At 39.8% G+C, this 16,091-nt stretch overlaps 1 protein-coding gene across 1 annotated transcript; it reads left to right on the top strand.

The window, feature by feature from the left end:
• Positions 1-539: 539 nt before the first annotated feature.
• LOC130722764 (uncharacterized protein At4g04775-like) lies at positions 540-1,082 on the top strand. The gene is made up of 2 exons (XM_057573596.1): positions 540-668; positions 756-1,082. The coding sequence occupies exons 1-2, from the start codon at positions 540-542 to the stop codon at positions 1,080-1,082; spliced, it is 456 nt and encodes a 151-aa protein (XP_057429579.1).
• The last annotated feature ends 15,009 nt before the right edge of the window (positions 1,083-16,091 follow it).

The raw sequence follows: 16,091 nt of genomic DNA, 5'->3' as shown, positions 1-16,091 counted from the left end.
CACTTCATTTCTACATTTTTTTATTTCTATCTCTCTCCTCTTATTATCTATCACATCTAATACTTTCCCTCTCTTACTTTTTCTTTTCTTCCTATCTCTCTTTATTCCACCTCTCTCCACCTCAAAGAGAGGTGTGAAGATAACATTATTGATTGCATTTTGTACGGGTAAATGGTCACAATGGTCCCTGGAAGTTCCCACCAAATTCAGAATCGTCCCTGGATGAATTTAATTAGGCTCGCGGTCCCCAGAAGTTACAAAAAATAGTCATAGTAGTCCCTGACGTTAAAATCATATAACGTCCGTTAACCTTTTACTGACATGGAATTTTTTTTTTCCCACAATCAATGCCTACGTGGAAATAGCCGTTGGGGGTTTATGTTAAACACTTCAAATTAGTCCCTGAAATCATCTATATGAAGATGAACCCTAACATTTGGGGGAAAATCCCAAATTCATCAACCTTCAATCTGAAAGGGAGAAGGGAGATGAGTGGTAGTTCTAGGTCGCGACTTCCACAGAGGCCATCGAAAAAACCCATGGGAAGTTCTAGCTCAGGGATGAACGATGGAGTGCCCCATTGCAAGTGTGGTGAAGAAGCAGTGGTTAGGGTTTCCAAAACTGATGCCAACCCAGGAAAACCCTTCTATAGCTGCTATCTACCAAAGGCAAGTAAATGATTTTCTGGGTTCTTCATTTTTGCATATGTTGGCATGAATTCATAATTTCTGGGTTGTATGGGTTTTGTTGTACAGGGTCATTTATCTAATTGCAACTTCTTTCGATGGGTTGAAGATGGAAATGAAGTTGAATCGAATGCCCCAAACTGTATGCAGAATGAAGAAGTTGTGAGGGTGTTGAATGAGATTTCTCTGAAGAATGCAGTGTTGATGCAGGAGGTGGTGCTTATGAAGGAAGCTATTTTGAAGAAAAATGAGATGGTGATTGAACAAATTAGGTACATGAATGCAGCCATGTGCAAGAACAATGACCTTGCAGCTCAACAAGTTCAATTGATGAGAATTTGTGTCATATTGATGACTTTGTTTGTGTTTGTAATGATGATTGGGAAGTTCATGTAATGTGGGGGATCATGTAACAATGTAGTCTTTTGAGTGATGAATGTAATGATATTGTCAAATTATCAATGAAATGCATTATTGATGCTTTTGGTATGCATTTTGTCATGCTTGCTTTTGGTCATTTCCACCAAATCTTCTACTCCATTCATAATATAAGATCATTACAAAGTCTGAACAAACACATATTCCATAGCAACAACCAGAACTTAAATAGACAACCATAATGTGAAATAGATAACCATTCATAATAAAAGATCAACCCTTACAAAGTCTGAACAAACACATAACACAATACTGTCAACCATTACAAAGTTCAATGCTAAATAGCATAACAACAACCAGAACTTAAATAGACAACCATAATGTCAATGCCAAGTTACTAAGGCTACTAAATATAATGTCATCAGTCAGTACATAACACAACCAGTTTTAAAACAAAAAAGAGACATAGGCTAGCTGCTGCATCACAAAAAGACTCTTCTGGAACTTCATTGTCATCAATTGTCCTCTGAGGTGTTTTGGAACATAGAAGGTGTTGGCATGAAACACATATTTCCTCCAGGATAAGCATATGTCACTTGCCCTGGTGGTGGTGAGCTTCTTGCTGTTTCTGCCCTTGGTGGTACTGAAGTTGAAGCTTGGAATTGTGGACGAGTTGAGGAAGATGCTTCCACTGATTGCCTAGGTGGCCTAATTGAAGGGGGCCTATAGGCAGCAGGAGCAGGAGTGGGCCTATAAACAATTCCAGCAGGCCTACTTGCAATTCCAGTTGGTCTATTGGGCCAAATCACAAACCCAATAGGTGCAGCAGCAGGCATAGTGTTTGAAAGAGGGGCATTTCCACTACTTGTAGGCACAGGAGCTGTATTAGCAGGAGTAGCATTTCTTCTAGGTCTGTTGGCATTCCTTCTAGGTCAGAATCAGTGCAAAGTTCATTTAACTTAAGCACATCTGGAACTTGAGGATTACGCCACCACATCTTCATAGTCATAACATATCCATGTTCCCTTGCCATAGCTTCCAGATCAAATAGGTTCAGCCTGTCAGAATCAAGATCCTCCCACACACACATAGTTCCCCCAAAGTATGAGGCAGTGCCATCCACATGCAAACTTATCTCACCACCATGCATCAATATCACAATGATCCTTGAATCCATCTACACCACAATAGCAAAATAAAATCTCAGAATTTCACAATCTTAAGGGTTTCAAAATTTCACAATCTTACACCCACAATCAATCTCATTCCTTATAAAACCCCAAACCCAACTCTAATATACCAACATACCAACTTCAGAGAACCACATAAACCATAAAAATCATATCTTTTCCACAAAAATTCATGTCTTTTCCATAAAAATCATAACTTGAACTTCAAAATCGCAGACAAGGTACAGATGTGTCAAAATTTAGGGTTAACATGCATAAAGGTAAGAACTTTCAACTGCAAATTGCAAGGACTTGGGGTTTGGGAGACATACCTTGACGCTGCAAACGAAGGGTTCGCCCTCCTTCGTTCTTCTTCCTCAGCGAGCGACAGAGCGATTTTTCACAACACCAGCGAGCAAGAGAGCTTCCAAGCTTCCAACTAGTGTCGTTCTTCTTCCTCTTCTCTCTCTCTCAACCTTCACCAACGTTCTGCTTTCATGGAGAATAGTAGGAGTTTCTAAAATGGAGGGAGATTGTAACAAGGACCAATGTGACCTCCTTCTAACCCAATCAGAATCCAACACATACCTAGGGACCAATTTGACTTCTTTTGGATCTTTCATTTTAGGGGGGGAACATTTTCTATTTCCACGTAGGCATTGATTGTGGGAAAAAAAAAATTCCATGTCAGTAAAAGGTTAACGGACGTTATATGATTTTAACGTCAGGGACTACTATGACTATTTTTTGTAACTTCTGGGGACCGCGAGCCTAATTAAATTCATCCAGGGACGATTCTGAAGTCGGTGGGAACTTCCAGGGACCATTGTGACCATTTACCCCATTTTGTACTATCTATATATCAGTCCCTTATTTGGATTCTAAAAAAAGAGGATATGACACACGCAAGTGGCAAGCGTTTCTCACCGCTATAAATTGCCTAGTTATAAAAAATTTGATAAGTGCTAAAATTCAACTATTTTTTTGTTATAAAAATTGGGCAAACAGTGTTTGAATTCTAGACCACTTGAATACTTAATCATAAATTAATTATTTTAAAAGTTTAAACTATTAATAAAGAACATATGAATAATTATATTTATAACACATCAAAAATCACTCAGACTTATGATTATGGATAAAACTTTGTAATTGGAGTTTGAAGATCAATAAAAAAACAAGATCATCTATTCTTAAAATGTTCTCAATATCTATCTCAGCAATGAAATCTTGTAATATTAATTAAAATATAGGTAGAGTGATATTATTTATTAATATAGTACATGGTAGTTTTTCGAAATTTGATAGAGATGTAGTCATTAACAACTATGTGTATAACTGTGTCAAAGTTTTCCTTATAATTGCGTCTTTTGATAAAGATACCAGCCAGGTAAGTCGTCAAACCCTTCAAGGAAAGAATATATATATAGGACTACTAAAGGTTAAAGGAACTGTGTGGGCCTTCATTCCAATATACAATGACAAGCAAGGGATATAAAGTGATCTGTGGGCCTTCATTTCATCTTCATTAACGCAACCTGCACGTGATTTCTCCACCAAAAATAGAACAAAATAAACTTGCATGTAACTACGATAATATTAATTTGGCCTTAATTATATTTTATAGGACACTATACTTTTAGAAAGGTATGATTTTAATTTTTAGTTTTAATTACAAAAATCAAATTCGTATACCTTCAAAATTAATCAAAGTGAGATTCAACCAATTCAATTGTTAATGAAATTTGTAGGGATTTTTCAACCCTTTCACATAACTTGCGCTTGCCATCTTATGTCTCTTGACTCTTATTACTTGAGCTATTCTTCGAGAACACGAAATTTGCTATTGAATAATGTTTTGTTCAAACTTCATATACACTTACAACGAGAGATAAATAGAAAGAGAAATGAGACATATGAAAAATGATGAGATAAGAAGAGAAACTGGGTGTAAATTTGATGAAAAATAAATGAAAGAGAAAGTAAAATGTGCATGAATCAATACTTTTTGCTAATATGGATAACTCTAGTACTAGTAGTAACAGGTAATTTTTTTTTTTGAAACTAGCAACTATGTAGTGCCAAATTGGAAAATGACACTTTTTTTTTATACATCGGAAAACTAAAGACAAAACGAAACTAAAGAGCCGCGAGAAGATCCCTCAGGATGGAGATCTTTAATTCCAAGGGAGGAGTTGCAAGCGTGCACAACGCCATAGACGACGTCGAGGCTCCCTTCCGAGCTAACCAATCAGCGGGTTGTTGCACTCTCTACTAATTCCCCTCAACGCCACAAACCAGCTCCTTCTCAACAATTCAGAGATTTCATCCAGAAAGGCATGAGCCGATGGCATTCTTCACTCTCTAACGCACGCAGCAGCCCAGTGCAATCCACATTGTAGATAATATCTCGACACGCTTGATATATCTCAGGAAATTTGCAGCCCACTTTTGAGAGCCATTGCTTCAGAAACCAGTGCGTTGCCTCCCTTCATGAACCCGTGGAAGCCAACGAGCCACTACCCATGGTGGTCACGAATTAAACCACCAAACCCCATACAACCATCAGCTTGCCCATAGCTGCCATCGGTACACAGGTTCACCTTCCCCTTCGGCGGTGTGATCCATCTTCTTTCCATCCAATCTTCGTCATCCATATCTGCGTTATCCCCCATGAATCTCCTGATTTCGTCATGCTCATGACAGACCCGTCTCCACGCCTCATGCACGGACCAAGGAACATCTTCAAATATCATATTGTTCCTCCACTTCAAGATTCCCCACAAGCAAGCAATGAAACGAACATTTTTCCCCCTTGCGACTGCCGTCGTTGAAACCTGGCCACACCCAAGCACCTGTCGCCATCCAAATTTCTCTTGAATGAGGACAGTCTCGGAGGCAATGGAGGATGTCCTCCTCCGCCGCCGAACACCTAGCACAACTCGGGGAGACCGCCATGTTGCAGCGATAACAGTAACTATTTGTCTGAATTGAGTTATGCAACACCAACCATATGGAAAAAAACTCATTCTTTCTGGAACTTTAAGCTGCCACACCCATCTCCAGTCTATAGTAGCCATGGACGGTTGATTAGGGTTTTGAAGCCATAAATACGCATCTCTAACAGTGTAACACCCCATGTCATTTCTTTCCCATATCCACACATCTCTCCATTCTGGATGAGCAAGGGATTTACGTTCTGCAACTGTTGAATACACCACTCTGGTAGCACCGTATATAGGTCCTCGAAACACCATCTTCTTGCCACGATAATATCCCTCAAAGCCACGACTGTGTCATGAATATCAACATACGAGATTCTGTTTGCCACTGCTCCCCTTCCACCCCAATCCGCATACCAGAGAGAGGTCCTATCGTCGCCTAATCGGAACTGAAACCCATTCCTAAGTTGATCTCGGGCTTTAAGAAGACACATGTTGTAATACTACAAAATAATTTATTATTATAAACATAAAATATTCAATTTTTTTACTTCTCTCCTTCTCTCCTATGAATACATGTATGTTCTTTTCTGTGATTAGTCATAAGCTGAATTCGTGGGTTTCGTTTAAAAATTAATCGGGACAAATAACAATGCTTTTAAAAAGTTGGTATCTCTCAAGCTCTTTGGGTTTCAAAGCTCTGACGTTGGATGATTGATTTTTGTTTTAATCCCATTCTCTTCAGTTGTCTTTTAAGTCAAACAAGTTCAAAATAGTCGACCAGATAACTGGTTTTGCCTGGTCAATTCTTATTGGTTCATCCACATTCCAAAACATGCATCGGCTGTCTAACCGAGTTCTAATCGAATCGGTCCAACTGGCCGGTACGAGCTGGTTTTAATAACACTAATACGAGGTGCTCTTACTAGAGTTACAAGCCAATGAAAAGTCCTAAAGGAGAAGCCTCAATCTCTATTGTTATAGCCCTGTGTTGTTGTAAAGTGAGCACGCTTTATTCTTTTTTCTTGAACTTTATTATGTTGCTTGGGCCTTCTCTGCTTCAATCCAATTGCTCCTTTTTTTTCTCGTTTGCATCAATATCCCTTTCTTCATTTAGGCATGATAGATGTTAGGACGCAAGTCCCTCTACATCATTCTTTTGTGTGTACTATTTGGAATCTTTGCTCACGTCACTACCACTTCATGTGTCCTTGGGATATGTTCCCCTTTAATATCTGATTCTATGTTATTGTCGCATGTGATCCCTGGAACCGTTAGTTACCTAGGGATGTCCCATTACTCAGTGGGGCCTAAGGTGCAAGTTGGTCAAGTGGAGTCGGACGATCGCCAGCATGGTTTATTCCCACTAGGTAAGTTTTATTGGGGTACCTGGGTTGAAGGCCATGTTCTTCAAGCTGACTTAGTAGGAGGGTACACAGTCTCTTAAGTCTAGTTAGAAGCGTTCTTAAGGAGTACGGGGGCATACACAAACCCGAAGTGAACTAGGGGAACCTCAGATAAAGGGCTCGTACTTGAGGCTGCATCACCCTCTTCCTTTCTGTAGTCCGGAAGCAAGGACCTATCCTTCGTGGGGGAGGTTATCCCACTGATTCGCTGAACTGCAGATCATCGTCGGATTGACAGAGGGGACTCATGACGTGCACCGGAATGGGCTTCCCGTCAAGGATAGGACCTGCACCCGGTGATGGTGTATGTGGTGGAGGTGTCCTAGGTGGTGAGGGTTGTACCCTATGGTGTACTGCGACAGTAGGGGCATCATAATCGAGTACCCCAATTGATCGGGTTTCGGTACCCTGTACAAAAATATGGTGATACCTGTGTACAAACAAAACCTAGTAGTATGTTTGAAGTGTCAGCTCGAACGCGTCGAGAAATCAGCAAGGATGGCAACCACCAGAGTATGATCCATTCAAATACCTGTGATTTTCTATATTTAGAAGAATGGTGCAAGGGTGAGCCAAACAAAACTTTGCACTTAATACATAACACACAAGTCATAAGTTAAAATTTCAAGTCAACATATCATCATCATAAACATGTTAACAAACACACTGAATACAATGCAATATGGGTGTTTATCTCCTTATAACTCCATCCTTCAGTTAAACTTCTCCTTCATGACTTATTTGAAGCAAAGGGTCCCTCGTCATACCTTTTTAAGTCGAGGAATTATTTTTCTCTTCCCTTCTACCCTATATGAATAAGTATCATTGTCTTACGAAAATCTTGATACTAAGCCATAAGGCTATCATTCCTAAGTACCACTATATCTCATAACGTACTTTATAACCCTTTCTAACAGTGCAACATCATAGTCATGCACATACACTTCACATCATGATTCACAATCAAAGACAGTTCAATATCACAGCACAGAGCATTTCAATTTATAAATAAAACATGCATTCAATAACATATAAGCAATAAAAATATGCTTTCTATCGTTATAACGATTAACTTATATGGTATGTACCAAGACAAGGTCTAGTCCAACCCCCTTACCTCGAACTTCTAATTGACGTTCGTCACGAGTGTCTAGGTCTCTTTCCTCTGCATTATTGATTATACTAATGTCACAATAGGTTTATAGAGTAGAATACTATGATATCTCAAACATTTTTTCATTTATAAGTTTATTAGCTTACTCATATCTTATCGCCTACGCTCACCTTTAGGGTTTTCTTCCAAATTTCTCACCAAGCTTCTTTCTATCACTCTTTCTTTCCTTATATATATAATACAACTATCTATCTCTGACCTTCCCTCATTCTAACTCACAATTTCAGCAAACTCTCCTGCCTAGGGTTGTTCACTTTCTCTCCCCTAGGGTTCTTAAGCTTCAAGTTTACTTGCCACTTAATATTCTACTATACTACCTTCACAACTCAGTTTTTCTTCAATGAACCTATCAATTTCTATCTACAAGTACTTGCTCTCTTGGTTCCAGAGAGCTCTGGCCATGGAATCCTCCATGAACCTTTACTTTTCAAGCTACCCGAGAAGGTGAAATGGTGAATTTTCCTCCTCATGCCCTCTCTTCACTTTCTAGGTTACCTACTGGGTTCCAAGAGGTTCCAGGGCTCACTTCATGATCTTAGAGCGCTCTAAAGCTCGACCAAAGCCTCAATTCAAGAAGAATTTTGAGTTATAAGGTTCAAGACTTGTCTCCTTCGATTTCTATGGTTCCAGGGCCTAAAACTACTCTAATCCTTCCTAAAATCATCTTACTAAGCTTAAGAATGGAATTAGAATTGAAAACGTGAAGAAAAAACGAGTTTCAGGGTTCTCACAGTGGGTGCTCGCCGGAGATGATGAATTGGTCGGCGGCGCTCGCAGTGGTTCCCTCGCCAGAGGTCTTATGGATGTAGAGACTTGTTCCCCTCGTTGGGAGGAAGAGAATGGTGGTGGTGGATGGTGCGTGATCGGTAGGAGGTGAACGGAAAATGGAGCTATAGGTAGGTCAAGCTCGCCGGAAACTAGAAAACTCGCCGGAGAAGATGAATCGTCTTCGTTTTCCACTCTTTCCTGCCCAAAACGTCACCAAATTGACCAAGATTGACTCCTCTACTCTCCAGGGACTCAATAGAAGAAGAATTTCTCACAAAAACTCAAGGAAGAAGAATCAAAGAGAAGAATATTGAAGGTGATGGCTCAGGTTTGAGAGGTTTGGGGGCTCTCCACTCTGCCTCACTTTCTCTAGGACATTAAGCTCGACTTCTGAGTGCTCCAGGGCTTCATTGGGTGCCATTTTATAGCCTGGAAGGTGATTAAACTCCAGAATCAAGCTTTGCTCACAATATAGGAAGAATTTCTCACAAAAACTCAAGGAAGAAGAATCGAAGAGAAGAATATTGAAGGTGATGGCTCAGGTTTGAGAGGTTTTGGGGCTCTCCACTCTGCCTCACTTTCTCTAGGACATTAAGCTCGACTTCTGAGTGCTCCAGGGCATCATTGGGTGCCATTTTATAGCCTGGAAGGTGATTAAACTCTAGAATCAAGCTTTGCCTTAAGCTTGTTGCGCCACCAATGGAGTTTCATGCAAGAGGCTTGAAGGTATGAAAAACGGTAGAAAGGGGGGGTTTGAATAACGTTTTCAGTATAAAACTTCCACCTTAAAGATTTTGACAAATCTTTCGAGAACTTAAGTGCTAAAGATAAGAGATAGAAAAGCACACAAGGATTTTATCCTGGTTCACTTGATAAATCACTCAAGCTACTCCAGTCCACCCGTTAAGGTGATTTCTTCCTTCTTAGAATGAAGGCAATCCACTAATCAGGTAAGAGTTATAACTGCACTTGAAACCTACAAGTGACTAACAATTACACTGACTTAGCTCACACTAAGATTCACTCTCTTAGTCTTCTCTAGGATCCGATCAACCTTGATCTCCTAAAGGAACTAAACAAACTGTTTATCAAAGAATTGTTTACAAGAGATTTGCTTCTGAAAAGCTAATAGTAAACTCAATGAATTTCAGATGAAAGAAAACTTAGAAGATTTTTGAATATGTCTTGCGTATGTGAATGCTTCTTCTGGCCGTTTCTTTCAGTCTTCAGCCTCTTTATATACTCCAAGGATTAGGGTTAAGCGATGCATGGGAAATGCTACCGTTGGAGGGCAGTTCTGGAAAATCCAGCTTCTGCTGTGGCTGAGAACGTTAGGTAGGTCGTCAGGAAGGTACAGTAGCTTTTGTACTTGGATAGCGATGCGACCTTTAAACCTAGGAGACTTCTGATTAGGGGAATGCTTCGTATTGGAACTTGTGAAGCCGGTTGATCAGAGTCAGAGGGAAAGCACAGATCCTCTGACCATTGTATCTTCTGATTCTGAACTCAGAGGGAAGAACATGGCCTTCAGAGTTTCTTGCTTCTGGACTTCAGAGTTTCCACTATTCAGCTTCTGGATCTTCAGAGTCTTCTACACCATCAGAACATCTGAACCTTCAGTGTTTCTTGGTTATCAGAACTTCTGGATCTTCAGAGCTTCTAGTAACTGAGTCCACATCAGAGTTTGTATAACTTCAGAACTTCTGAAGCTTTTCCACTGTTCATACTGAACATGGTGAATGCGAAAGCGTTGCTTGGGTCACTCTTTATACACAGTGCTTCTGATTTGTGTGAGATTGAGTTGAGGTCAGAACCTGCAAATAGCACACTCAGAAAAACACGTTAGAGTACCACAATTGTTCATATCAAAAGGTTAACTTGTAATCATCAAAACATAGAGTTGTACTACTAGATCAAAACTTGATCTTACAAGGCTTAGCTCAAGGATTAAGGCATGATGGGATGGATGTGCACAAGCTGACAGGCTTCAGAAGGGTTCAGGATGAGGTTAAAACTGATTATGGTCAGTTACTATTGATAAATAATGACCTTATCAATCAGGAATAGTGACTAGTCACACTGGTTGATCGTATGTTTAAATCAACTTTAATTATGTCTTCGGAACATGATGAATAGGTTACTAATCAACCATAATGTTGAGTTATAAGAGTGTATTTCCTTCTCAAGGCTCAGTGCCATGTGATATGAGTCGTCAAAGTCTCAACCTTCCGACTAGGCTCAAGTTACGATCACTCTGAGACAATGTTCCCCATTGTCAGGAGTGCTGATCAGATTACTTATCTCTCGGGTTTTGAATTCCTATTGGATTGTGACGACCATGTCCTTGGTACTTATTGTCGGGGTTTCCCTAATCGAATTATCGATTATTCGACTACGCGTAAATCGAGTCTTGGCATGCACATACATGCTACACCACACACATACATATATATATTCATACATTTAGCTTATTCTCGACACTAGGGCTAAAGTATCGAATAGGAGGTCATTACCTGGTCGGCGAGAGTGCGGGATGTTACATATATACCCCTTTTAAGGATCACGCCCTTCATAACGACTGGATGGAAGGGTAAACAACTCATTCGTATGTGAATGAACTTGCACGTAATTAGGCCTGAAGGATAGCTTGTGGCACATACCCCTCCCTATTGGATTTCATTGTATTATTTTAGGGTCAAGCATGGTGATCTAGTGGTCATGGAGGTGTGATGTTTGGTTCCTATTCGTTGGATGTTTTCTGGTCATTAGGTCATTTCTTTTCAAGTCAAACCGCAATCATATAGTTAAGGAGGTGTGTCGTTTGACTCTCATTCATTGGATGATATCTTTCCATCATGCCACATTTTTTTAGGTCGCACCTCATTCTTCCTTTAAATATGAGAGGTGTCATACATGATGTTTTTTTTTATAGGCAAATGTTAGTTGTTAGTAAATTAGCACAAATTATCCTTCTGCAGGGTTCGAACCCTAGCCCTTCATCTACAATTACCCTTAGCTCAACCATGTGAATTACCCAACCCCCCCCCCCCCCGTATCACACCCATGTTCCCCCTTGCAACTTTTTCCTTTCACCCCTGTTCCTCAATCATAAGCGTGTCTGAAACGATCTTTCCGAATTTATATCCTCCAGGTACTCTCCATACTTTTTTCCCTTTGTCTTTATCCCCTTCATTTTGCCTTATCGAGTTCAAAGACTCTTCCAACTCCACCTGGACTTCTTCTCGTGGTGGCTCTAGTGGCGCTAAAAGTCGTAGTAGTGATGAAAAGAAAGGGAACTCCAAGGGGGGTTACTCTTTCTAGTATGGGTCCTTTAGAAGGATATAATGTTATACTAGATAAGACCAAGTGCAATGGGTGAGTTGAGTTGAGTGTTGAGTGTTGAGAGAGTAGTGTAGTGGTGTTTAGTGGTGTGTTGAGATTGAGGAGAGAGGAGAGAGGTGTTGAGTAAACTCAACATGTTGAGAGACCTGCGAAGGTGCCACGTGGCGGCCAACCATTGGCCGCGTCAGGCGCGTGTGGTACACGACCCGACAAGGCGCGTGGATGACAGGAAGGGGCGGAGAGAGAAATCTGAGTGGGTGGATAGGCAGACACGTGGCGATTCCTGATTGGCTCGCTGGATTTTTATCTTCTTAATCTCTTGAACTCAATTATTTCATTGAAAAAAAAATTTCCGGAAAATTTATTTTAACCAAAATTCATGATTTTTTTTTCCTCTATAAATAGAGACTTGGTTTGTTAGATTTGGACACAGAAAAAAAATCCAAGTTTTTCACCATCTTATTATCTTTCTCACCATCTTATTATCTTTCTATTAGCCTTTGTTTTGAAATGGATCACAACAATTACCATTTCAACACCCAGAATTCTTCTAACTACCCATTTAGCAACCAAAATCCCAACAATTTTCAAGATCCAAATCAATTTTCCAACTACCAAAATTCCAACAATTATCAAGATCCAAGTCAATTTTCCAACCAACGTCCTCAAAACATACATAATTTTGTTTTGGCACCAAATTTCAACCAGTCATCCTCTGTTCCAAACTTTCATCAATATCATGGATCTATGTTAAGGAATCCATCTCAAACACCCCCGTTTAATGTTGGTGTACCTGATTTTCCCGAATTTTCAACACAAATGACTCTTGGTGGCAACACAGCTGTGAATGAAGTCATGCCAAATGAAGAGGATTCAACTCCTAGGAGCAGGAAAACCCAGTCACCGACATGGAACACTGAACAAAATTTGGTGCTAATTAGTGGGTGGATCAAATATGGAACAAGCAATGTTGTCGGGAGAAATCATAAAGGAGAAACATATTGGGGTCAACTTGCTGAGTATTGTAATGAGCATTGCTCATTCGATCCTCCTCGCGAGGGAGGTGCATGCCGAAACCGTTTTAATTATATGAGCAAACAACTGAATAAATGGATTGGCGCTTATGATGGCGCTAAGCGTGTGCAAGGAAGCGGTTGGTAAGAGAATGATATTTTGGCAAAAGCGCAGGATATATACACAAATGGGAAGAATTCACACCCATTTACTTTGATGGAAGAATGGCGCGCTCTCCGTGATCAATCACGTTATTGTAGTCAAGTAGGAGGAAATCTTGGCTCAGGAAGTAGTGGATCTAAGAAATCCCACGAGAGTGATGCATGTGGCTCAAACTCTATAGGATCGATTCCTCGTCCAATGGGTAGGGAGGCAGCTAAAAAAAAGAGTAAAAAGAAAAGTAGAGAAGCTGCCTTGGAAGTGTTGAACAACGATTGGTCTGAATACAAACAATTGAGAGAGAAAGAGCTTGAAAGATTGGAGAAAATATCATCGGTGCAACAAGAGGCTAACCGATTGGAGAAAATGAAAATGTTTCTACAGCTAAGTTCCGAAGAGCATCTCAATGACCGTAAGAAAAAGCTGTTGAAGCAGTTGTCCCAAGAGCTATTTGGAAATTAATTTCAAACGAGTATTTGTCTGTATTCGGTCGAACTTGTCAGTGTTGTCATGTCTGTAGTGTTTGCTTTAATAATTTTTCAGTGGTGTGAAGTCTGTAGTGTTTGTTTTAATAATTTTCAAGTGGTGTCAAGTCTGTAGTGTTTGCTTTAATAATTTGTCAGTGGTGTCAAGTCTGTAGTGTTTGCTTTAATGTATGGGTAATTGTGTTGGAATAGGTACCACTCAATTCAAATCTAGTCCTTTTCCGATAATTAACTCTAGTTGATAACTTATTTCGAATTTGCCAGTGGTGTCAAGTCTGTAGTGTTTGCTTTAATAATTTGTCAGTGGTGTCAAGTCTGTAGTGTTTGCTTTAATAATTTTCAAGTGGTGTCAAGTCTAGTGTTTGCTTTAATAATTTGTCAGTGGTGTCAAGTCTGTAGTGTATGCATTAATGTATGGGTAACTGTGTTGGAATATGTACCACTCAATTCGAATCTAGTCCTTTTTCGATAATTAACTCTAGTTGATAACTTATTTCGAATCCGTCAGTGTCTACCATTCAATGTAATTATATATATGGACTCATAGATCCATTGATGTACCAATATCCCAAATCTCTTCCAATCTACTTCAAATTTCACAACAAATGGATCCATCAGAGTATCGTTTTGATATGGCAACATACCTTCAAAATCGTGAAATTGAGGAAACTTACATAGTCAACCAATTTACAGAGCGTTGGAACAAAATATTGGAAGATAATGCACCTCGTAGCAGAAAATATTTCAATAGAGATCATGCAGCGGCAAACCAAAGGCTAGTTGACGACTACTTTGCCAACGAGCCTACATATGACAATGCAATGTTTCGTCGTCGGTACCGGATGCAGAAACATGTTTTCCTTCGAATCGTTGGGGACCTTTCAAGTAGTGACAACTACTTCACCCAGCGAGTTGATGCAGCCAATAAAGAAGGTATATCACCCTTAGCAAAATGTACCACAACAATGCAAATGTTAGCATATGGTGTGGCAGCAGATGCGGTCGATGAGTATATCAAAATAGGAGGTACTACAACATTGGAGTGTTTACGTAGATTCTGCAAAGGAATCATACGATTGTATGAGCAAGTGTACCTGAGAGCACCAACCCAAGATGACCTGCAAAAAATACTACATGTTAGTGAAATGCGGGGGTTCCCATGCATGATCGGGAATATTGACTGCATGCACTGGGAGTGGAAAAATTGTCCTAAAGCATGGGAAGGTCAATTTGCTAGAGGGGATAAGGGAACCATAACAGTTATTTTTAAAGCAGTTGCATCTCATGATCTATGGATCAGGCATGCCTTTTTCGGATGTCCGGGAACGTTGAACGATATAAACGTTCTAGACCGGTCACCAATGTTTGATGACGTGGAACAGGGAAAGGCTCCAACTGTGAATTTCTTTGTGAATCAACGCCCCTATAATATGGCATACTATCTAGCTGATGGTATCTACCCTTCTTATCCCACTTTCGTCAAATCGATTAGACTTCCTCAAAGTGAACCCGATAAGTTATTTGCAAAAGTTCAGGAGGGATGTCGGAAGGACATCGAACGTGCATTTGGAGTGCTTCAAGCTCGTTTTAAAATCATCCGTGAACCAGCTCGCTTGTGGGACATAGCTGATTTGGGTATCATTATGAGGTCATGCATCATATTACATAATATGATTGTTGGGGATGAACGAGATTCATATGCTCAACGTTGGACCGATTTTGAGCAATCTGGGGAAGGTGGATCTAGTACACCGCAACCATACTCGGCCGAGGTGTTACCCACTTTTGCAAATCATGTGCGTTCTAGATCCGAGCTGCGTGATTCAAATGTTCATCACGAACTGCAAGCAGATCTAGTGAAGCACATCTGGGCAAAGTTTGGAATGTTTCGTGATTGAAGATGATTTGTATCGTACTAATTACGTTATTTGTGTGTTGTGTGCTTAGTTTGTTGTCTTGCATTTTAAGTTATTGTGTGCGTAGTTTGTTGTCTTGCATTTTAAGTTAAGAAAATAAAATAAATTATTTTCTATATTTAAAAAAAAATTAAATTGTTAAATGTTTATTGTTTTAATTTAATTTAAATCGATAATTGTAATTTTATGTAATCATAAAAAAAATATAAAATTAAATAAAAATATGAAATAAAAAAGTGGTGGGGTAGGGTGTTGAATGAAAAACTATTGGAGTGGGTAAAAGTTGAATGAGTGTTGAATTGGAGAGAGAAGATGATGTGGAGTGTTGGGAAGAGAAAAAGTGGTGTTGAGTGTTGAAAACTAGATGGTCTAATGAAGAGGTAGATGGTGCTTTTGATTTCACCTCTAATCCCTAGGTGGATGATGATGTTAAACGTCAATGCACTAAATACACAACAGACATGAGCACGTGTGCGTTCTACGATAGTTTCCTTGCTCTACCCGTGGATTTTGATTTTGTTTCTTATCATTGTTCGGAGGCTCAACGGGTGTGCCGCCAACCTTATCACAAGATTTCTTACGCCTTCTTTTATGTCTACGGAACAATATTTAACTGCCTGGCAGTATAACAAAGTTTGTTTTTAGACGCGGT

This window comes from Lotus japonicus, chromosome 6 (genome assembly GCF_012489685.1).
Source record: "Lotus japonicus ecotype B-129 chromosome 6, LjGifu_v1.2".
NCBI classification, from domain to species: Eukaryota; Viridiplantae; Streptophyta; class Magnoliopsida; order Fabales; family Fabaceae; genus Lotus; species Lotus japonicus.
The sequence above is the reverse complement of the archived record's forward strand: the minus strand, read 5'-3'. Positions and strand labels throughout refer to the sequence as shown.

Coding starts and splice junctions, on each gene's coding strand:
- LOC130722764 (XM_057573596.1), top strand. CDS start 540: ATGGGAAGTTCTAGCTCAGGGATGAACGATGGAGTGCCCCATTGCAAG. Junction 669..755: donor ATAGCTGCTATCTACCAAAG/GCAAGTAAATGA, acceptor TTTGTTGTACAG/GGTCATTTATCTAATTGCAA.